Consider the following 25085-nt stretch of genomic DNA (forward strand, 5'->3'; position numbering starts at 1 on the left):
TCCATTTCACTATTATGAATTTTACATTTTTGGATAGTAATCTCCATGTATCCCCAACCTATAGTGTTTACATGTTGCAGTTGATTGGATATTTAAGGGCCTGTTTCCATTATCACGATTTTGATGTTCGTTGGTTTGCCTTCATGCTTATTGTTGTATTCCTTTTTCTCATTTGAGATCGTGACACTTCTTACTTAGATTGACCAAGGTTTATATGGCTTGTGTCGTCGATTAAGCAAAAGACGCTAGCACTTCCGGAACAACTAGTCTTATTGTCCTCGCACTTTTTCAAGAGTCTCATTGTATATATTAATCTATTACAACATTCTGTCGAAGTGCTGTTGGAGTTAAAAGTTGTTTACTCAAACAAGGAAAGTTGTATTTATCTGAGAAGTAGAAAAATTGCTGGTATTAAATTTGTAATCTGGTGATGATTTTTGAAAAAGTTGAGTTGTAGAAAGTAATTTTTGAGTAAATTTCTGATACAGGCGTCAGAATATGTGTAAGTATATCGTTGTTTAGTATTGTTTTTGTTTGTTTGTTCGTATTTTATCTCTGATTTATGTTGATAATTCATTAAATTGAAATGTATCAAAACACAAAAGTACAAAATAAAATGTTTGAAGTCATTTTATATGGAATGATACAGCATTTTGGTTAAAATCTTTGTCGAAATAGATGTATTTGTATTTGTAAACTGAAATAAAAAACACCCGAGAGATCGAACACCTTGTTAATATTCGACCGTTTTTTCACAGATTTTTAAGAGACGAATCAACAAACATAATAAGCAAGGTCCTCACAAAAATGTGAGACGTATTTATTAAATTCCGTAATGTAAATCCCTTTAAATCTAGGACATCTCCTTACCTAATAATATCTTTTTTTAATGTCCTTATCAGCTCTGATATATTATATATGATATACAATGATTGTATTACTGACTTTTTCTGCATATATATCTTCGTTATTACGAGTTTAAAATCTTCGTTATTTCGTGTTTTTTCGCGTTATTACGAGTTTTAAATCTACGTTATTACGTGTTTTTTTCGCATTATTTCGAGTTTTAAATCTACGTTATTACGTGATTTTTCGCGTTATAACGAGTATTCTGTTTGCGTAATAACGCGTTTATTCGCATTATTACGTATTTATTCACGTTAATATATAACGCATTTTTTCGCGTTATTACGTAAAAAAAACCACGTTATTTCGAGTTTATTTACGTATTCACATGTTTATTTCGCGTTATTGCATGTTTCCACGTTTTAATTTTTCTGCTTTGACACCATTAGGCTTTCGTAAATTTGAATAACAGTAATTGAATTAATGGCGAATATCACTAACTGAACCATATTTGTGTCGATAATGTATGTAACAAGATTTGTTTACGCCATCGAATGATCCAATAATGTTGAATGAAATCGATTAAAATGTGTAGACTTTCCACACCGATTATAGACGCATATAATGGTATTGATTTGTGTTTCTGTGATGTGTAAACAACGACAAATCACCAGTAAACACTTACTTTCATTCCTGTATTGTAGTAAACATTATGAACGATCGATCAGAAGTTATAGCGAGTGTCCCAATATTTATCTTGAGGAGATAATAATGTCGATTGGATAGAAAGTAGTTCAGCAAAGAGGAACCATAACCTGAGTAACACTATAGTGATCTGGAGAACACAAAACATCTTACGACGTTAAATTCACCCGTGCGATCTCTTGCTAAATTATGCGACAGGCGTTGAGGGGTTTTGGATTTTGAAAAAAAAGTCAGGTAAGATGATAATTGTCTTTTATAAGAATGTTGTGAGATATTTCTGTTTAACGCATCTGGTCGTGATCAGAATATTCATTACGTCTGCATCACAATGAGTTTTTGTCGTTATAGACTAGAAATATCTCTGGATCTCAATCTAAAAAAAATAATGATCCTGTGATGAAAATATATTTCGTAACGTTTAGGCGTACATTTGCTATATTGACATGTCACTGAGAAACAAAATCTGTAGAGACTTGATCAAAGACATTGGCTCTTCGAATCTCATTTGTTATCAGAATGTGGTTTTTGAACTGTAACTTCGGAAATCCTTAATTGAACCTTACTTGCAGCGTTCAATAGAAGTTAAGAATGACAAACTGTAGTTATAGTTCTATATTGTGGATATATGGCGAGAGAGAATGCATGATCGATAAAATGTACAGCGATTGAAGGTATGGCTTCCAAATGGCTTAGATAATAACAACGCTATGCTGTTAGCTGTGTAATGGTCTTCTTTATGATAAAAACGGTTTGTAAATGTATTTATCACTTTTGATGTTAATTTTGCAATAATCTTTTGTCATTTCCTTCATGAGTTTAACAGCAATTACAGTTTTAAATTTTAATCTCTTAACGATATATATACCGATTTAGATTTTTATTTTCTTTCGATCACTTTGGATTTTCCTCAGTCACCACTTTGGCTTCGAAATTTCTCTGACGAAACCTAGAAAGATGAAACAGCTACGGGATGCAATTTTATTCATTGTTTTGTTCTACTCTATCTAACTTTAAATTAGTTACAAAAAATGTTCTTCACTTATATGTCTTTTGTGCAAATTTAAAAAAAATCTTACTTCCTATGACCGGTATATGGTTATGTACATAATACTAAGTAAGTGTAAACTCTGTTTTTTTTCTTTGAAAGGTCTTATAACTTATGACGAAGTATATGATTATGTTCTTATAAGTAATTATAAATACTGATTATTTTCTTAACAAGGATACAACTTTACAGAATGCAAGACGTTTAGGGTAAAGATATTTCTTTACATACCATAACGGAGCTAAATAGCCTGGTCCTGATCATTTAAAAAGGTGACGAAATACAATAATTTTGCACTGTTAAACTATTATGTTTACGGGAAATTAGTGAATCGTTGAAAAATTGTAAACCAGGGAATAAAAATCGGGTGTTTTTTTCATCATACAACAACAAGACGCCCTGATGACAAAAACTTTAATAAGCTTAGAGGCTTTTCACTGATAGCGGTAATTGAAACTTTTTGGTGGTTTATATGAATTAAATATCAGGGTCTTTTTCTCCTTTTTACAATAATATTAACCCGGGTTTAGTGTCTGTATGTTTTTCTATTCTGAGATATTTATACTGGAATAACTAAGATTTTTTCTATCCATATTTGTTTTATGTTATTTTTCATAACTTTGAATGTTATATATTATTCAAATCAACTTGCAAACGTAAAATATTATTCATTTGCTAACAAGCTTGCAACTGATTTGAAACATTTAAACTATTAAATCGTCTGATACCGTCGGATTTAAAAAAATGTTGATACATCTTGGCGATTTTTCTCGAACCAATTAAGCTTTAGTTTTTCAAAATTAAAAAAAAAATGTGTTCTGATTTATTAGCAGTGATTAATCTTGTCTATCATATTCTGCATCATCTTAACACTGGTTTAAATAGTTATTTATAAAAACAAGCACAACAAAGTCGAAGAAAAACAAGATGTGTAATGTTACATGGCAAACATTACAGATCACATTGGTATTGAAACATACAATATGATTCTCATTAATGATGACTGTTATTAGTCGGTCGGGCGCACGCGATGAACATCCCTAAGGGGTGATGCTGGTGATGTTATCGGGCAATTTCAGAGCGAAATGACGCGCGGTTATCTAGTGTAAATAGCATCGTTAATTATGTATTATTCATTAATTATGTACAGTGAACGCCGACTTTTCATGATGTAAGCATTAGTCGGGACATTCAAGCCATATGTCATATTTGGTCAAGCTGAACTTGCCTGGCCTGGCGAAAATCATTGTGAGGGTATTGGTCAGTACTTCGTCCAAAGAAGGAAAATAAAGAAAAGAGCTACTTCAGCATTACAGCAGTTCTTCAAGTTTACTATTTTGAAGTTTTAATTACTACCTGTATAGTCCGCCATTGAAATATCCTCAAACGCTTTACTCAAAATAATGATTAAAAAGGTTATGAGATATATACATTGTATTAACTTTCTTGAAGTTGTAAAAGATTTAAGGTTAATTTTATACAAATAGATATGTAATCTATAGGACAGTTTCTATATAGTAACATTATAATTGTCATTGAAGAATTGTGTATTATATATTCTTATTTTCATTCACAAATTGTTTAAACACGAAGGTGTCGGAAAAGATGCATTTACTTAACGCTAATGAAACGTGTTTTCACTATCAATTTATACATATAATATATAGAAAAATTTTATTGAATTTTTGCAACGATTTATTAACATAATTTGTGTTCTCTGTACAGCATTTTCTCTGTCAATTTTACTAGATAAAATTTCGTACCATAAGAGCAATTGTCAAAGAAATGTTATATAAAAACACACAGGTGGATAACACACTTCATTTACAAATCAACAATTAGAAACAGAAACAACGGAGCTAAATAATGGATTAAACTGTATAATACAGCTGTTTCATCCTTCTGGGACTCTTCTCATCAGTGTTCTAATGCTAATGTTCCCGGCGTCCACGGCAGCCCCGATTACCCGAAACATTTTGACCATTTTTGTCTCCCTATCAAAGGTTTGTTAGGTTGTGCTAAGTTTCCTCGCGTTTATTTTGGTATCCGTGACGAGCGAAAAACGTAGCTCTTCCAAGGCGCGCTAAAGTTCGGGCTACAGTCTACCAGGGATGTAAACATGTGTTGCTTCCCGGTTCAATGCATTCTGTGTCCCTTCTTCTTCTTCTTTGACTTTATTCCTCCAGAAATGAAGAGTACATTACAAATTTAAGACAAAGAATCAGAAAATTAATACAAATATATAAGGTACATACAATATTAATGACAATTAGGAATAGTACTTAGACGAAAATAGCCATGGAAAAATATATATATGTTCACGTCTTCCCGGTTCAATGCGTTCGGAGGGGATCCCTCACGTTCTTCACGCCTTCCCGGTCCAATGCATTCTGAGGGGATCCCTCACGTTGTTCACGTCTTCCCGGTTCAATGCGTTCTGAGGGGATCCCTCACGTTGTTCACGTTTTTCCGGTCCAATGCGTTCGGAGGGGATCCCTCACGTTGTTCACGCCTTCCCGGTCCAATGCATTCTGAGGGGATCCCTCACGTTGTGCACGTCTTCCCTGTCCAATGCATTCTGAGGGGATCCCTCACGTTGTTCACGTCTTCCCGGTTCAATGCGTTCTGAGGGGATCCCTCACGTTGTTCACGCCTTCCCGGTCCAATGCATTCCGAGGGTATCCCTCACGTTGTTCACGTCTTCCCGGTTCAATGCGTTCTGAGGGGATCCCTCACGTTGTTCACGTTTTTCCGGTCCAATGCGTTCTGAGGGGATCCCTCACGTTGTTCACGCCTTCCCGGTCCAATGCATTCTGAGGGGATCCCTCACGTTGTTCACGTCTTCCCGGTTCAATGCGTTCTGAGGGGATCCTTCACCGTGTTCAAGTTTTCTTGCGTTTTTCGCGTTCTGTCAGGATACGTTAAGAATCAAAGGTAGACACCGGAGAGGTTTCGAGCATGATTGTGCACTCGGTATAATCATTATATAAAAAATACTTCAAAGAGTGAATATGAATGCCGAAGACGACGCAGATTTTGTGATCTGGTGGCGTTAGGCAAGGAATAGGACTTTCTGATAGCTCCTCAACTGGCACTTCCTTTGTAGGACTTGAAGCCGTTGCTCCACGCTTACTTTTTGGCATCGTATTACTTCTTTTATGTAACTTCCTCGAGTGCTTAACCCTAAGAAGGTCTCCTGACTAACACGACCTTTATACACCTCTCAAGAACGCGAGCACCATGTCAGACCGTACAACTCAACGTGCCGTAACGCTTCTGCCTGCAAAGCGTCACACAAAGGAACGCATCGTACGTGAAACGTAACGAAACGACTAGCGCACATCCTAGCTTGCCGTGAGAACGGAAAACGGAACCCAAATTAACAAAATTGGGATGATACTTTACATATGCGTGTATGTAGGATTGGGATATTCCACCCGAGGGTCACAAAATATGGTGAAACCCGAGGCTCTGCCGAGGGTTTTACCATATTTTGTAACCCCGATGGTGGAATATCCCTATCCTACATACGCTCATAATGAAAGAGTCTTTTTCTCTCATATCTTTACCAAAATTTTGGGAAAGGGACAGTCGGTCGGCCATTATCTTCATTTTTAATTTTTTTTTAATCCGAGGTATTTATAAAAAACGAACCGGATATTCTTAACGATCATACCCATATTTTGCAAACTTCTAGTTTGCTGTCAAATTTCAAACTATTTTTCGGTATATTGCAGGATGAATATATTATTCGCAGATGAAAAGAAAACCAAAAATGATCTCTGTGTGATTATATAGTATGTATAAGTAAACATCCGCGGAAAGAAATTGTTCCGTCAAATACTTAAAAGAAATCAACAAGGAACGGATTTTTATAATTCAACATATTTTTTATCATCAAAATCACATATTTGATCATTTTAAGAAATACATCAATGTATCTTTTTACTGTTTTAACATTTTTTCAAAATACTGTGACGCTGACATAACTTCACCATAGTCAAAGGAGCTCTATTCATAAATTCATGGCGTGACGTCACACGATCTCCTATTCCGAGTCGCTGTCGCCATCACCATGATTCGACGTTTGGGCAGTGGAACATTTGTGGTGATATATACGATGATTTGGCAATTTTCAATGTGAGAAGCAGACGACGCGCTAGGAGTTGTCTCCCCTGAACACAGATTACTCCGCGCACGTGTTTGCCCATGTAAGAATTTTCTTACATAGCTATCTTACATGGGCAAATTCTATCCAATATGGCGGGATATGAGAGAAATATGATTCCTGTCCCACTACGGACCACTTCCGAGTAATGTTTATGGCCTACTATCACGTAATGTTTAACATATTAAGTTTAGACTATTACGTGTCTCATCCGCACCGTGGCTGCCGTGGCAAATTTAAGTTTAAAATTCTAGCCTGGCAACCAAGGCATTTACGGACTGTCATGCTTGCCTATCCCCTGTGCCTACGTTGTCTAACGTTCGTTCCGTTATCCCCACTGTGACCTGAACCGTGATTGCCGTAGCTGCCGGGAACTTAGTGTTAACGTAGCATTAAGGACCGAAATTGTGAAACCTACTGTCTAGGAGGCGACTGTGAATGTTATAACTGGTGATGAAACATCGTACCCAAAGGTAATTAAAACAGATCGAAATTTATTCCGGTTCTAGGTATATGTTTGTTAGAAAACGAGAGAATTATTATCCTTTGACAGCAATGTCAATGGACACGGTGTCATTTTCATTGATTGGTTACGAGGCCTAAAGCGATTGTTAGCTCTTCCATCCCATCGCGCTAATAGGCGTGGGTCCAACTTCCGGCGCATCCGTCTCTTTGCATTCGTCCTCTTATAAAAGCATTGAACGAATTTTAAAGATACTTTGGGAAAAAATATTGGGAAGGTTTTGAATTTTACACACTAAGTTTGCGATTAATGTTTAAATGTAAAAAAGTGATAAATACCTGGAAACTTTGAAATATAATGCCCGGATGTAGCTATTGTTCTTCAATATAATTGTGAGTATAGTAAGTTGTGTACAAAGATGTACAGTGTAGTGACAAGGACAATGAAGGACATAACTGACATTTCAATACACAAATGTCCTATTCAGTCATTAATGTTACACATACTTCCCTTTGTATCTGAACATAAAAAAATGATGGCGTTAGTCCTGTTAGAAGTATACCTTATCTGAATTCCCTCACGACCAATAACAATCAAAATTTATCAATGATATTTACAGATTATAAATGACTGCTCACTTGAGATAATACGCTTTCCAGTGCACATCAATTAATCGTAAAAGTGTCCATATTAAAACAATGTAAGATCAGTAAGGATTGAGTGCTATAGTGGTTATACCAAAGGTCCGTATCGAATGACATTTCGTTGTTATACACAGTCCTTTGTGCTTTTATGATATGTTATTGGAATACGTTAGCATTAACGCATTAGTCGCCACATATACATTGGTCCACTGGGACGCTTGGTATTTCATAGTTCTGCATATGTCATTTATAATGATATGAATGCATTTCCCATCACATTGTCTGATAGTATTGTTTTATTTCTCATCCCACAGAGAGTATTTATAAACCTTCGGCAGCGGTTTCAGAACCCATACCACTATTTTCCAAACACTCGAGGCCGTCCTTGCTTTGATGTGTGTACATGACACCAAAAAAACACTGCATTAGTGAAAATGAAGCTGCATGGGATGGTCCTGATTTTGTTGGCTGTCAAAGGTATGTGGTTTTAACATTATAGTTTAAAGCAAATCTGTGTTAATCTACTCAAAACATTTTTAGGAGAAATGTAAATACAAAGTATTTTAGAAAGTAATGCACACTCATTCATTGATTCAACATGCTGAATATCTGAATTTATACTTCTAGAAAATGTGATTGGAATAAAAATCGATTAGAAAATCGCTGAAGGACCAGGCAGGTTTAGTAATTAAACAAAGAATAATGTTTGTTGAAATTTTACCAAACAAATATGATCGTCGTTTGCAATATGAATTTTAAATAAAAGGGCCAGTTTAGACACGTCATCTTCTATTTGTACAAATTTACCTGAAAATGTGTCAATACAACACATGTGATTCATAGAATATGAAATATGCGTGGTATTTATTCTAACATTTCTTCATTTCCGGTATATCTCTATAATAATTCATGAATACACGTGCATCTTTCAATGTGTTTGTGCCTTTCACACATGTCATATTTCTGTCTTCAGTTCACATTGTTAGCTCCTATCCAAGTGCACCATGCATTCTAGTGTACCTTTCAAATGTGTCAACAACTCTTATTTATTGTTTGTATCTCATAATAATGCATGCCTGCTTTGAAACATGTCATCCTTTAATTGACCAATTAATGATAATATCTATTTAAAAAGGATTCAATTCAATTTCCTGGAAACGACACGTACTTACAATTATGATATCAAATTTAGTAGTTATCTTGTCATCCAAATCCAAAGAGCAAAGTATGTACTAAGTGTGAACAATTGTCAAATTAATGCCTGATCATCGAGGACGTCAACACTGTATGATTAATCTTCAAAGAGAAAAACAACTGTATTTTAGCACGTGCAGTACGGCAATTTGACATAATTCCTCTCTGAATTTACCATTGAAATAAGCCATGATTTTACATGTTGTGATGAATAAGTTTATTTACGAAAATTCATGAAATCGCGGTCATATCCGTTCAAGTTCGGAAATAAAGTTTAGAGCAGTTATTTTGGCGTCCGTCATCAGGCAAAAGTCAGCGTAACATCAACGTCAGATTGAACAACAAAACAACTGATATATTGATGGTCTTATTGTCAATCAATGTTGCAGGATGAATAGCAAAGACAAAAGTGGCTCGCAAGCGACTCTCCACTTTTGTCTCCTTCTCCCTCGCCAAAATACAGCTTATATTTTAAGACCATGTATTCTCTATTTATATGTCTTTATGTTATTGTAACATTATTCATATGCACACAGTTAACCTTTAAGCACCGATCTTGTTGTAACGTAAGTATATCATGCCAGTGATTTCAGGGGTCGTCACGGATCTACAAGATCAATTGGTCCGTGACCTTTTCGCCAGATACGACCGTGACGTCAGGCCTCAGTGTGAACACAGCGACAAGGTTAATGCTACAGCAGATATGAGTCTACGCCAGATCATTGACCTTGTAAGTAAATCTAAGGTCCTCTATTTAATATCTTAAAATAATGAAGAACAACGCAATGCAGTTTGTTTCAATATTTTCACAATGCGGTCAATTTGCTTTGAATTCTTTGACAGTAAATAACAAAAATGTATTAAGATATAAATAAAAACGTCTACATTCAAAAATCTCATTTCAGGATGAGCCGAAACAAATTCTCAAACTGAACGTGTGGATAAGAACGGTAAGCTGGATCAATTTATCTTTTATTCTCATTTTTGTTTTCACAAATAGCATAGTTTGCCATCGACTGCTCTCTCATTCATGTCTTGCAGAGCATATGAATTCTATTTGAAAGAGACAGCAACATCTCAATTAATCATAGGATATAACAAGCTTGTTTTAAAAGTTTCCAAACTAACTATCTTCTCTTTACATCCAATCCCGTGGCAGTAAAACATGCAATAAATTGAATAATTTTACAGTAAACAGTAGACAAATACATTCCTTTTGTAAAACTTCGTCTTTAGAGATCTAACACTGTCTAATACAACAATTTCAAACTTTGTCAAAAACTTCAAAAAAAGTTTCCCTTGTCCATAAATTATATACATTTGTATATCAAGGCAGGGTTAGATGATGGCGTTCTTACCGTATATTTCTAAACTTCTTATTTCAGAGATGGACCGATTGTAGACTGACATGGGACCCAGCTAATTACAGCGACATTGATCACCTCGTGTTGCCCTACAGCCGTCTATGGGTGCCCGACCTCGTTCTGTACGATAAGTAAGTCAATTGAATCAAGAGAAAGATAAGTACGTCAAAATGAACTAAGTGGACCTCACCACGTAACGTTAATTTTAGGTAATGGTCCTCCTTCGGATTTTCACTGAGGTTTATAGTGTATATATGTTTATCATTGTAAACAATATAACCCACTAATATTAATGAAATAATTCATTAAAAAACGGTTTGACTTAATATCTAAGTAGATACCAGTATACCACTTTTACAAATATTGACAGTTAGACACAACGTAACTCCACACACCGTAACAAATAATGTTAAAAAGCAATATGAAATAAATATTGATTATATAGCATTAGAGGCAAACTGGACATCGTCACCATGAAATGGGATATATTGTTTAAACTCATATTGCATGTATGGTACAGCAATATCATGAGGACGATTTTTCAATTCATTATGTTTGTGGACATCAGGACTTGGCACATTACGGGATCAAATGATAGTGTGAAATATCGTTTTATAGGTAATTGTATCGTAATTGTATTATGTCGTTAATGACACGATTAACCTAATAGCAAGCTTTTTAAAATTAGATTGTCTATGGAAATGCTAAGTGCTTTTTTTATGGTTTTAGGAAAAAAGGTTCGATCAAAATACCAAATATAATCCAAATATCCTGATTGTGTACGTGACAAAAATATTCTGACCTTTCAGTTTATCCGAAAACATTTATACACAGGGTTGTTGCAATTTTCTTTTATATTCTATGGCATATTAATGAAATAACCCCGCAAGGAAAGCATATAGATAACAAACGTCATTCCTGACGTCATCAGTATTATGACGTCATAACGATGACGGCGCGAGTAATTTTTCATTTCCTGGATAATAATTTAAAGATACGATTTTTAATTTTGATTTTGTATGTGTTTTTTAGTTTTTAATTAAATAAAGCTTATCAATATATTACCTTCATGTAAAAATATATTCAATACGAGTTCATATGAGTACCAAAATGAAGCTACCAAGTACGTGTTTACGATATGTTTATTACGACGACTGATCAAATAAATTACTAATTTTATACACTAAGCCAAAATGATTTGGCATTATGTTTAATCTTCTTATATCAATACTGATACACGTGTTTGCGAAATACATTATTTATCACAGATGAATCACTTCGCGAAGCTACGCCAAAAGATCCCTTTGAGAGTTCGATATTTACTATCCATTAATAAGAGCGATGGCCTATATCTATATATCATGTATCACGTGACGTTTCCTGATTACGTTTATTTTATAATTAAAGGCTAATATGTTGCTCATGTTGACATTAATCGAAATCGATGAACTTGTCAACAAATGGGTGTAAATTACGATGTTTGACATGTTTTTCGCTGACCTCAACTGATATGGTGAATTCGGATACACTGTATATATTCGGAGCTTTTGAAATACATCTGATAAGTGGTGCCAAAAAACCAACTTTGAAAAATAAATAGATATTAATTAAATATGTTTAACATATAGTAAGTGACCTTGTATTAGAATCGATATCGTAAAACTGTTTTTATATTTAATACAGATATATGTATATATATTTACAGTGTTGAGATACTACTAAGTGATAATATTTTGATACATTTATAGTTGGTTTTTTCACCTGGATTTGTCCTAGCTAGATTTGGTATGTCACAACGACTAACACACAGATATGAAAACAGTAGTTGACAAAAGTTAGATATCCTGGGGAGTGACAGATCAAAGGTTGATATGTCAACAGGGACAGAGAGGGTTAGTGTTGGTATGTCACCAGAATAAGTGTTGGTATGTCACAAGGGTTTGACACAACTGGTGTTGATGTGGCACCTGGGTTAGACACAGATAGTATTGGGATATCACCAGTGTTAGTGTTGGTATGACACCAGGATTTCACACAACTAGTGTTGGTGTATCACCAGGATTTCACACAACTAGTGTAGGTGTGTCACCAGGGTTAGTGTTGGTATATCATCAGGGTTATTGTTGGTATGTCACCAGGGTTAGTGTTGGTATATATACCAGAGTTAGTGTTGTTATATCACCAGGGTTAGTGTTGGTATATCACCAGGGTTAATGTTGGTATATCACCAGGGTTAGTATTGGTATATCACCAGGGTTAGTGTTTGTATATCACCAGGGGTTAATGTTGGTATGTCACCAGGGTTAGTGTTGGTATATCACAAGGGTTAGTGTTGGTATATCACCAGGGTTGGTGTTGGTATATCACCAGGGTTAGTGTTTGTATATCACCAGGGTTAATGTTGGTATGTCATCACGGTTAGTAATGGTATGTCATCACGGTTAGTGTTTGTATATCACCAGGGTTAGTGTTGGTATGTCATCACGGTTAGTGTTGGTAGGTCATCAGGGTTAGTGTTGGTATATCACCAGGGTTAGTGTTGGTATGTCACCAGGGATAGTGTTGAGGTTAGTGTTGGTATATGACCGGGGTTAGTGTTGGTATGTCACCGCGGTAAATGTTGGTATATCACCAGAGTTAGTGTTGGAATATCACCAAGGTTAGTCTTGGTATATCACCAGGGTTAGTGTTAGTATATCACCAGGGTTAGCGTTGGTATGTCATTAGGGTTGGTGTTGGTATATCACAGGGTTAATGTTGGTATGTCACCAGGGTAAGCGTTGGTATATTACCAAGGTTAGTGTTGATATGTCACCAGGGTTAGTGTTTGTATATCACCGGGGTTAGCGTTGGTATATCACAAGGGTTAGTGTTGGGTATAGTGTTGGTATGTCTCTCCAGGGTTAGTGTTGGTATATCACCAGGGTAAGTGTTGGTATATCACCAGGGTTAGTGTTGGTATGTCACCAGGGGTAGTGTTGGTATATCACCAAGGTTGGTGTTGGTATATGACCGGGGTTAGTGTTGGTATGTCACCAGGTTAAATGTTGGGTATAGTGTTGGTATGTCTCCAGGGTTAGTGTTGGTATATCACCGTGGTTAGTGTTGGTATATCACCAGGGTAAGTGTTGGTATGTCACCAGGGTTAGTGTTGGTATATATACCAGAGTTAGTGTTGTTATATCACCAGGGTTAGTGTTGGGGTTAGTGTTGGTATGTCTCCAGGGTTAGCGTTGGAATATCATTAGGGTTAGTGTAAGTATATCACCGGGGTTAGTGTTGGTTTATCACAAGAGTTAGTGTTGGAATATCACTAAGGTTAGTGTTGGTATGTCACCAAGGTTAGTGCTGGTATCTCACCATGGTTAGTGCTGGTATGTAATCAGGGTAAATGTTGGTATATCACCAGAGCTAGTGTTGGAATATCACCAAGGTTAGAGTTGGTATATTACCAGGGTTAGTGTTTGTATATGATCAGGGTTAATGTAAGTATATCACCAGGGTTAGTGTTGGTATGTCACCGGGGTAAATGTTGAGGTAAGTGTTGGTATTTCACCAGGGAAAGTGTTGGTATATCATCATTGTTTTTGTTGGTATATCACCAGGGTTATTGTTAGTATATCACCAGGGTTAGTGTTGGTATATATACCAGAGTTAGTGTTGTTATATCACCAGGGTTAGTGTTGGTATATCACCAGGGTTAATGTTGGTATGTCACCAGGGTTAGTGTTGGTATATCACCAGGGTTAATGTTGGTATGTCACCAGGGTTAGTGTTAGTATATTACCAGGGTTAGTGTTGGTATATCAGCAGGGTTAATGTTGGTATATCACAAAAGGTTAGTGTTAGTACATCAACAGGATTAGTGTTTCTATGTCACCAGGGTTAGTGTTGGTATATCATCAGGGTTAGTGTTGGTATGTCACCGGGGTAAGTGTTGGTATACCACCAGGGTTAGTGTTGATATGTCATAAGGGTTAGTGTTTATATGTCACCAGGGATAGTGTTTGGGTTAGTGTTGGTAGGTCACTAGGGTAAGCGTTGGTATATCACCATGGTTAGTGTTAGTATGTCACCAGGGATAGTGTTGGGGTTAGTGTTGGTATGTCACCGGGATAAGTGTTGTTATATCACCAGGGTTAGTGTTGGTATGTCACCAGGGTTAGTGTTGGTATATCACCAGGGTTAGTGTTGGTATATCACCAGGGTTAGTGTTGGTATATCACCAGGGTTAATGTTGGTATGTCACCAGGGTTAGTGTTGGTATATCACCAGGGTTAGTGTTGGTATATCACCAGGGTTAGTGTTGGTATGTCACCAGTGTTAGTGTTGGTATATCACCTTGGGAAGTGTTGGTATATCACCAATGTTAGTGTTGGTATATCACCAGGGTTAGTGTTGATATATCACCAGGGTTAGTGTTTATATATCACCAGGGTTAGTGTTGGTATATGACTATGGTTATTATTGGTATATCACCAGGGTTAGTGTTGGTATGTCACCAGGGTTAGTGTTGGTATATCACCAGGGTTAATGTTGGTATGTCACCAGGGTTAGTGTTGGTATATCACCAGGGTTAATGTTGGTATGTCACCAGGGTTAGTGTTGGGGTTAGTGTTGGTATGTCACCAGGGTAAGTGTTGGTATATCACCAGGGTTAGTGTTGGTATGTCATCAGGGTTAGTGTTGGTGTAAGTGTTGGTATGTCACCAGGGTAGGCGTTGGTATATCACCAGAATTATTGATGGCATGTCACCAGTGTTAGTGTTGGTATATCACCTTGGTAAGTGTTGGTATATCACCAGGGTTAGTGTTGGTATATCACAAGGTTTAGTGTTGGTATGTCACAAGGGTTAGTGTTGGTATATCATCAGGGTTAATGTTGGTATGTCACCAGGGTTAGTGTTGGTATGTCACCAGGGTTAGTGTTGGTATATCACCAGGGTTAGTGTTGGTATCTCTTCACAGTTAGTGTTGGTATGTATCTAGGGTAGCGTTGGTATGTCATCAGGGTTATTGTTGGTATATCACCAGGGTTATTATTGGTATGTCACCAGGGTTAGTATTTGTATATGACCAGGGTTAGTGTTGGTATATCAAAGGGTTAATGGTGGTATGTCATCAGGGTTAGTGTTGGTATATCACCGGGAAAGTGTTGGTATATCACCGGGGTTAGTGTTGGTATATCATCATTGTTAGTGTTGGTATATCACCAGGGTTAGTGTTAGTATATCACCAGGGTTAATGTTGGTATATCACCAGGGTTAGTGTTGGTATATCACCAAGGTTAGTGTTGGTATGCTACCAGGGTTAGTGTTGGTATATCACCAGGGTTATTGTTGGTATATCACCAGGGTTAGTGTTGATATGTCACCAGGGTTGGTGTTTATATATCACCAGGGATAGTGTTGGTATATCACCAGGGTTAGTGTTGGTATCTCTTCACAGTTAGTGTTGGTATGTATCTAGGGTTAGCGTTGTTATATCATTAGAGTTAGTGTAAGTATAGCACCGGGGTTAGTGTTGGCATATCAACAGGGTTAATGTTTGTATGTTACCAGGGTTAGTGTTTATATATCACCAGGGATAGGGTTGGTATATCACCGGGGTATTGTTGGTATATCACAAGGGTTAGTGTTGAGGTTAGTGTTGGTATGTCACAAGGGTTAGTGTTGTTATATCACCAGGGATAGTGTTGGTATCTCCTCAGGGTTAGTGTTGGTATGTATCTAGGGTTAGCGTTGGTATATTATTAGGGTTAGTGTAAGTATAGCACCGGGGTTAGTGTTGGTATAACACAAGGGTTAGTGTTGGTATGTCACCGGGGTAAGTGTTGGTATATCAACAGGGTTAATGTTTGTATGTTACCAGGGTTTGTAATGGTAGATCATTGGGGTTAGTGTTGGTATATCACCGTGGTTAGTGTTGGTATATCACCAGGGTAAGTGTTGGTATGTCACCACCAGGGTTAGTGTTGGTATGTCACTAGGGTTAGTGTTGGTATATCACCAGGGTTAGTGTTGGTATGTCACCAGGGTTAGTGTTGGTATGTCACAAGGGTTAGTGTTGGGGTTTAGTGTTGGGGTAAGTGTTGGTATGTTACCGGGGTAAGTGTTGGTATATCATCAGGGTAAGTATTGGTATGTCACCAGGGTTAGTGTTGGGGTAGGTTTTGGTATGTCACCGGGGTAAGTGTTGGTATATCACCAGGGTTATTGTTGGTATATCACCAGGGTTAGTGTTGGTATCTCTTCACAGTTAGTGTTGGTATGTATCTAGGGTAGCGTTGGTATATCATTAGGGTTAGTGTTGGTATATCACCAGGGTTAGCGTTGGTATGTCATCAAGGTTAGTGTTGGTATATCACTAGGGTAAGTGTTGGTTTATCACCAGGGTTAGTGTTGGTATATATATGACTAGTGTTGGTTTAGGGTTAGTGTTGGTATATCACCAGGGTAAGCGTTGGTATATCACCTGGGTTAGTATTTGTATATGACCAGGGTTAGTGTTGGTATATGATCAGGGTTAGTGTTAGTATATCACCAGGTTTAGCGTTGGTATGTCATTAGGGTTAGTGTTGGTATATCAAAGGGTTAATGTTGGTATGTCATCAGGGTTAGTGTTGGTATATCACCAGGGTTAGTGTTGGTATATCACCACGGTGAGTGTTGGTATATCACCAGGGTTAGTGTTGGTATATCACCAGGGTTAGTGTTGGTATATCACAAGGGTTAGTGTTGGTATATCAAAGGGTTATGTTGGTATGTCACCAGGGTAGTGTTGTATATGGTATATCCAGGGTTAGTGTTGGGTCACCAGGGTTAGTGTTGGTATATCACCAGGGTTAGTGTTGGTATATCACCAGGGTTAATGTTGGTATGTCACAAGGGTTAGTGTTGGTATATCATCAGGGTTAATGTTGGTATGTTACCAGGGTTAGTGTTGGTATAACACCAGGGTTAGTGTTGGTATATCACCAGGGTTAGTGTTGGTATATCACCAGGGTTAGTGTTGGTATATCACCAGGGTTAGTGTTGGTATATCACCAGGGTTAGTGTTGGTATATCATTAGGGTTATTGTTGGTATGTCACCAGGGTTAGTGTTGGTATATCTCCAGGGTTAGTGTTGGTATATCACCAGGGTTAGTGTTGGTATATCTCCAGGGTTAATGTTGGTATATCACCAGGGTTAGTGTTGGTATATCACCAGGGTTAGTGTTGGTATGTCACCAGGGATAGTGTTGGTGTATCACCAGGGTTAGTGTTGGTATCTCCTCATGGTTAGTGTTGGTATATCTCCAGGTTTAATGTTGGTATATCACCAGGGTTAGTGTTGGTATATCAGGGTTAGTGTTGGTAGGGTTAGTGTTGGTATATCACCAGGGTTAGTGTTGGTATATCACCAGGGTTAGTGTTGGTATGTCACCAGGGTTAATGTTGGTATGTCACCAGGGTTCACCAGGGTTAATGTTGGTATGTCACCAGGGTTAGTGTTGGTATGTCATCAGGGTTAGTGTTGGTATGTCACCAGGGTTAGTGTTGGTATATTACCAGGGTTAGTGTTGGTATATCTCCAGGGTTAATGTTGGTATGTCACCAGGGTTAGTGTTGGTATACCACCAGGGTTAGTGTTGGTATATCACCAGGGTTAGTGTTGATATGTCATCAGGGTTAGTATTTGTATATGACCAGGGTTAGTGTTGGTATATCACCAGGGTTAGTGTTGGTATGTCATCAGGGTTAGTGTTGGTATGTCACCGGGGTAAGTGTTGGTATACCACCAGGGTTAGTGTTGGTATGTCATAAGGGTAAGTATTTAGATGTCACCAGTGATAGTGTTGAGGTTAGTGTTGGTATGTCACCAGGGTAAGCGTTGGTATATCACCAGGGTTAGTGTTGGTATGTCATCAGGGTTAGTGTTGGTATATCACCAGGGTTAGTGTTGGTATATCACCAGGGTTAGTGTTGGTATATCACCAGGGTTAATGTTGGTATTTCACCAGGGTTAGTGTTGGTATTTCACCAGGGTTAGTGTTGGTATGTCACCAGGGTTAGTGTTGGTATGTCACCAGGGTTAGTGTTGGTATGTCACCAGGGTTAGTGTTGGTATGTCACCAGGGTTAATGTTGGTATATCACCAGTGTTAGTGTTGGTATATCACCAGGGTTAGTGTCGTTATATCACCAGGGTTAGTGTCGGTATGTCATCAGGGTTAGTGTTGTTATGTCACTAGGGTGAGTTTTGGTACATCACCAAGGTTAGTGTTGGTATGTTATCAGGGTTAATGTTGGTATGTCACCAGGGTTAGTGTTGGTATAATATTAGTGTTACTAAAAAACCCAACATAAGCACCTCATTATCACCCAAACTAAAAGATGAATTTGATATTTTACATCGGACCGCTGACGTTTATATTCATCAGGGGTTTGTACACCTAGAATTAAATTCATTGGACATTCACACTACTAGGCTGAGCATTCAAGCTTTTTAAATATTTGATTATGATAATACACTTTTGAGATGATTTATACATTGTTATTGACAGTGCGGAGTCGGCCCTATCTGGTATCAAGGACTTCAGAGCTGGAGTGACACATACAGGATACATTTCCTATAATTTTCCTTCCATCCTAAACAGCCTGTGTGCCATCAACGTGCGCTATTTCCCGTTTGATACACAGACATGTCCCCTGATATTTGGATCGTGGGCCTACAATGGATTAGAATTAGATATATCAAATGCCTCTTCCCACACCGGTTTAGCTAGCTTTGTCCGTAGTATTGAGTGGGAAGTATTAGACGCTCCGATCTCTTACAGCCAGGATTGGTACGGCGACACGTACTGGTCCACCGTCACTTTCACGTTCAATCTACAGCGGAAACCACTGTTTTACATCATGAATATCCTGTGTCCATGTCTGCTTATCACATTCGTGGCTGTCTTCGGATTCATGCTGCCGCCAGACTCTGGTGAGAAGGTCAACCTAGAGATCACTGTTCTGTTGTCACTGGCCGTGTTTCAACTCATCGTCCTGGAGACCATCCCACCGTCTGGAGATAGCACACCGTTTCTTGGTACGACCTGACAAAACAAAAATAAAATTGTAATCAAACGTTTTATTTCAACAAAACATGAAACTGGAACCACGTATTTAAACGTATACTACATCATAACGACAGATAAAATCACTGATGATGTCAACTAACTGAATATGATGTCTTGTATTGTGTCTGGTGCCATTTAATTGTTCATTACTAATTTATAACGACCATTGAATCTGTTAGTTGTTAGGTATCATATCGAGGCTTTCTGCAGTTGGTTCCGTGTCTAGTGTTTCCAAGGGTATTGCTTTAGGGGAATACACACTTTTTCCCTATCAAATGGGCTGGTTCACATCTCAAACTAGATTTTGACATTTGTGTCAGTTACTTGTGTGTGTTTTGTACAATCTTTAAGATAGCAAATGGTAGACACTACTGGTGGATTTTAAATCCTCGAGGTTTGCCGTAACCTGCATGTCACATTTTAATTCATTCGAATAGTGGCACGGTTCAGAAAACACACATGAACTTGACGCTTTTATGAAATTATCTGATGTATGAAAATCACGAAATTTAACTATTTACGGGGCTGCCACACCTCCCCGTCCGGATTTTAACTTTCTTTTAATCACTTTGGATTTTTCTTAGTCGCCTTCGAGGTTTCAAAATTTAGGCCTAGAAGGAAGAAACAGCTTTACGATGCAGTTTAATTCATTGTTTGGCTCTGCTGTATCTTAATCTTAATTATGAAAAGGTGTTATTCACTTGTGTTTCGTTTCGTACAATCTTAGGATTTCCCTCTGTAGATTTCAAACCATCTCAGACAAGTCCTAAACGGCTGAAACAGCAGTATTGATACGGTTTAATTCCTGCGTGATTTGGTTCCACATCATCTAATTCTAAATATTTATCAAAAGGTGTTATTCACTTGTGCGTCTTATGTACAATCGTTGACGGTTTGTTTGGCTATGTTATGAAAAAGAGCATCGTTGATTAAAAAATCAGCATTAGTGATTAAATGACGAATATGATATAATTTCTAGGAATAATGTAGAGTTTCTTTTCATATACTAAACAACCCAAAAATTTTTGTGGGCAATTTACTTTCGTTGAAGTCGTGCACACTAAAACCACGAATTTATAGATTTACGAAGCAGATAAAAGTTAACATAGATAAGTGTATTAGCGTGTTCGTGAGCAAGATTTAATCACGAACAATATACCAACGAAAATGTACATTTTTGAAAAACCATGAAATTTGAATACCATGACAATGTATGATTTTACATCAAAACATATGCCTGTTGCTTTTGAAGACGTAAACATTCGGAAAGGTTATGTATTATGCATTGAGTAACAGACGTAACTGAAGTTATGAATTTATAATTTCTTTATCATCCTTTTTTATGTTTCCCCCAGGTGTGTATTTTATGGTATCGATGACGTTGGTTGGATGTTCATGTCTCCTCACTGTATTTGTGCTACAAGTGCATTACAAAGGTAACAACGGAACACGTATGCCTGATTGGGTGAAACGCTGCATCATGATGCCTCTGTCACGTGTCACCTGCGTGAAGACGACTCAAAACGAAAACATGAACTCCAGTTTCTCGGGGGAAAACAACTGTGGGCTTATTGTACGTTACTTGTGCTAATATATATTTATTTGTTTATTTGAATATATTCCCATTTTAAAAAATTTATTTCTTGTGATATAGTTTTGTTTTGTTTTTGTTTGTTTGCTTGTTTGTTTATTTCCTTTTTATATGTAAGTGTGATGCATATCAATTCTAATTCAATTTTAAGGATCGTACATCAATTATAATATGACAAACTCAAGTATTGTTCAAGGTATTGTTTATTTCTTTATTACGGGAAACCTACTTTTGATGTTTGTGCTTATAGATCCCAAACGGGCCAATGCTGTGCGAACAGGTAGAAAAAATAAATCACAACAACCAGTCAGACAAAGAGAAAATGCAGTCCACCACTCCAACGACAGATGGACGACAGCAGCTCTTTTCTCTCCACGCGGTACTCAAAGGAATTTTGGACAGACTTGAACGCTTCCGGAACCATTTAGATAGTCAGCAGGAAGAAGATAAAGTTGACAGAGACTGGAACCTTCTGGCCGTCATGATGGACCGTGTTTTTATGGTGATGTACGTTATAATTGTCTGCACGGTGGCGCTGTCGATGATACTTCCGGTTGTATTACGCGATCGGTCTATCCATACAGAATGAGGAAAGGAAAATGGTCAGCGGCTATTCCACTCCAAAAAACAACATATTTTACTTAATTTTTAGGGTGCCAAAAGTGTGTTGTGTTTGTAATCGCGCATAACGGATCTATTTCGCCACGCGCAAATCTCGCTATTTGGCTTCAAAAAACGGCATTTCTAATTTTAGGCACGTCATATTAAAGCCATTGAGGAGTAAGAACTAAAATAAACATATAGGGTCTGAAATGATTTTTCATTTCATATGAAATTTCATGAAAGGTATTTGAGAATTTTTCAGTTTTGCAAGCTTTTGGTCAACAAAAATTAAATCTTCGAGATGAGTTTCTTTAAATCTCTTATGAAACGAAACCCAATTAATGTTTCGCTTCATTACAGAGCACAGAAAAGTAAGTTTTTAACTGGTTTTAAAGTCAAAATGTGGAGGAAAATTCAAACGGATGCAAACATTTCTGACCGGCACAACCAATAAAAAACGCTCGGCAGTACTGTACATTGATGAACTATAATAAATTAATACATAGGCGGATTCACCGGATAACAGGCAGGTTATTGAGTACATAAGTAATTATTTATCACTTATAAAATTCAGTTCAACATTTGTCGTACAATCTTGTGCCGAAAAAAAACGAAAATTAAACACTTGCCAAAATATTATATAGAATTAAATCGCCTAAAAGATTGGAGCTTCATAGGTAGTTTATCTAGATATAAATTCGAAATATGTCTTTGTGTAGCAATCAGCATTTTTATGGTCAAATATTATTTGTTTCAGTATTAAGAATGTCAGATCTTGTACCTGACGGATTATAATATTGTGATGTGTTATTTTATAAAGCAAACCGGGGAGTCAGTATAACTAATGTGTAAATAGTGTGTCGTTCGAGTGATAGAAAAGAACATTGGATTTCCTTGAGTAGTTCGGAGTCATGGAGAGGTGATGATTATTAATGATGTTGATGACAGTATTGAATAATAAGCGTTATATGCAACAGGCAACAAGGTAGTGAATCAGAAGAATATCTATCATATTTATAATTATTCATTATATCTATGAGTAGCACCATTGCAATGGAGTTGTACAGTTATATGGTGAGATTAAAACCACCCCGCGATCCCGCCCGAACATGTCCGACAGAACATCGCTCCCGCAGCGATGACGAGTGATAAGTATTATAGAAAGCCTGTTTTTTACCTGGGCGATGTCGCGGGAAGATCGCTCCCGCGGAGATGGCGAGAAATGAGGATTAGCGGTATAGTAGACAAACTTCTTTCCACCTTGGCGAAGTCGCGGGAACATCGCTTCCGCAGCGATGACGAGTGATGGAGATTTTTAGACAGTCTTCTTTTTACCTGGGCGATGTCGCGAAAACATCGCTTCTTTTACGATGACGACCCAAAACCTCTGTCAAACTTTGAATAAAGTGTGATGTATGTTTTAGTATACAACCATACAACCGTGATGTAGAAACAATATAGTGATCTTTGTCGTTATAATTTTCCATCTTTTCGTTTGAACCATTTTTTCACGGATTGTAGTTTTATCAAACATACAATGACATTTATTCAATGTTCATATTTATTCATATGGAAAAGATATAGGATTTCTGTCACTATATATTTTTCCTTTATTGGACACAAAAAAATGAAGACTATATTTGTTTCTATGTTGTAAAGGGAAGCAATTTGAGTAGGCATTTCATTTACCTAACAATTATAGTGTATGTGTGTATATCAATGGAGAAATATTGATGGATAATTAATTCGTTCGTAACATGTAGACTATATCAATACATAAAATGTAATGTTGACAGAAAACACGTTTCATATACAGATTTCTTATATATTCTTTGATATGTATGTTATATGTTTTAGTCGTCTTCCATCCGTAAACGTCTTCTAGGACGATACTTTCAAGTTGTATGTAATATTTGTATAAATGTCAATAAAGTAGAAAATTGACAAAACTTAAAAGCTGGTGCTTAGTTTTAATTTCGAATTTGTAAGATTGGATTAATTTGAAACAAGAAGACAAACCTCATTGGATGTATGATTGTTCTATTTTAAGTAAATAATAAAAAAAAGTCAGCTGAAAACATCGACAAGCATTTACTAAGTAAAGCCTTGTCAATTAATAGCAAAATCATGTATTATTTCAAGATATCATTGATATGACGAAATTTTAAAGCGCGATCGTTCCTAGAAAGATTTTGAAATAAAAACAAGATCTAATTCAATCAACCTGAACGAATGTCTTAAGATATCCGTTCAAGTTTCAAAGGTGGCAAAATTGTCAGGTTCAATTTGTTTTATAAAGTTTTTATATCTGTCTACATTTTTTAACTAGTTTATATCTGTCTACATTTGTTTCGACCAGTTTATATCTGTCTACATTTGTTTCGACCAGTTTATATCTGTCTATATTTATTTCAACCAGTTTATATCTGTCTACATTTGTTTCGACCAGTTTATATCTGTCTATATTTTTAACTAGTTTATATCTGTCTACATTTGTTTCGACCAGTTTATATCTGTCTACATTTGTTTCGACCAGTTTATATCTGTCTACATTTGTTTCGACCAGTTTATATCTGTCTACATTTGTTTCGACCAGTTTATATATGATATAATCTAGATAGAAACAACAAGTTAAAAGGTACCCCCAAAGTAAATATTGTTTGGAGAATAAAACAATGAGATATAACAAGGAAGTGGGTATGCTAGACAGACGATTGGATATACGGATATACCCTGATCGATAATCGCATTGCATGTATTTAGTTGAGAGCAGGGCGTGAAAGTTTTATTTGTGATACCAGTGACCCTCCTTATTCAAAATTGATGAAAAGTTTTTAAAGATAACCATATGTGCGAATTTGAACAGATCCTCAAAAAATATCTTATCAAGTGATGAAAGAAAAATGTGACAGATAATTCTATTTTTAGCAATAATAACTTTCACTTCCGACTCTCATATTACAAATAGTTCGAACTGAACTTCAGATAAAGTGTTCTAGACGGGATAAAATGTGTAACCTGCTCATCGGAAGTCGGTGGTATGTTAATATTTTCTTTCACTGAAATAGTTTTCCTGTGTTAGTGGTTGTTTTTCATGATATTAAGACCGTGATAGATCCAAATATTTACCCAATCAAGCAAAATATGCTTAACGATCACCAAGACATATTTATTATCATTAATCAATTAATTACTGAAATAATAAAAAAAATTGTTTGTTATGGAATAATTAAAATTAATCTTAATTGATCATTCAGCTTTAGACATTTAAAGGGTTTTTGACCTGGTGACCGTCAGTGTCTCTATACAACAATGATTAACGTGTGTACAATACGACAAACAACAATTCCTTCTGT

General features: G+C 36.7%; 1 protein-coding gene across 1 annotated transcript; it reads left to right on the forward strand.

Annotated features, from left to right (window-relative positions):
• The first annotated feature begins 8305 nt into the window (after positions 1-8305).
• LOC132547476 (neuronal acetylcholine receptor subunit alpha-10-like) lies at positions 8306-21715 on the forward strand. Its single transcript, XM_060211231.1, has 7 exons — positions 8306-8348; positions 9650-9795; positions 9971-10015; positions 10451-10560; positions 18975-19504; positions 20891-21108; positions 21377-21715. Exons 1-7 carry the CDS (start codon positions 8306-8308, stop codon positions 21713-21715), a joined length of 1431 nt encoding a protein of 476 aa, XP_060067214.1.
• Positions 21716-25085: the final 3370 nt, after the last annotated feature.

This window comes from Ylistrum balloti, unplaced genomic scaffold (assembly GCF_031769215.1).
Source record: "Ylistrum balloti isolate Yb309-2 unplaced genomic scaffold, AGI_CSIRO_Ybal_v1 Utg369958, whole genome shotgun sequence".
In the NCBI taxonomy this organism is placed as follows: Eukaryota; Metazoa; Mollusca; class Bivalvia; order Pectinida; family Pectinidae; genus Ylistrum; species Ylistrum balloti.

Coding starts and splice junctions, on each gene's coding strand:
- LOC132547476 (XM_060211231.1), top strand. CDS start 8,306: ATGAAGCTGCATGGGATGGTCCTGATTTTGTTGGCTGTCAAAG. Junction 9,796..9,970: donor TACGCCAGATCATTGACCTT/GTAAGTAAATCT, acceptor ATCTCATTTCAG/GATGAGCCGAAACAAATTCT. Junction 10,561..18,974: donor GACCTCGTTCTGTACGATAA/GTAAGTCAATTG, acceptor TGTTATTGACAG/TGCGGAGTCGGCCCTATCTG.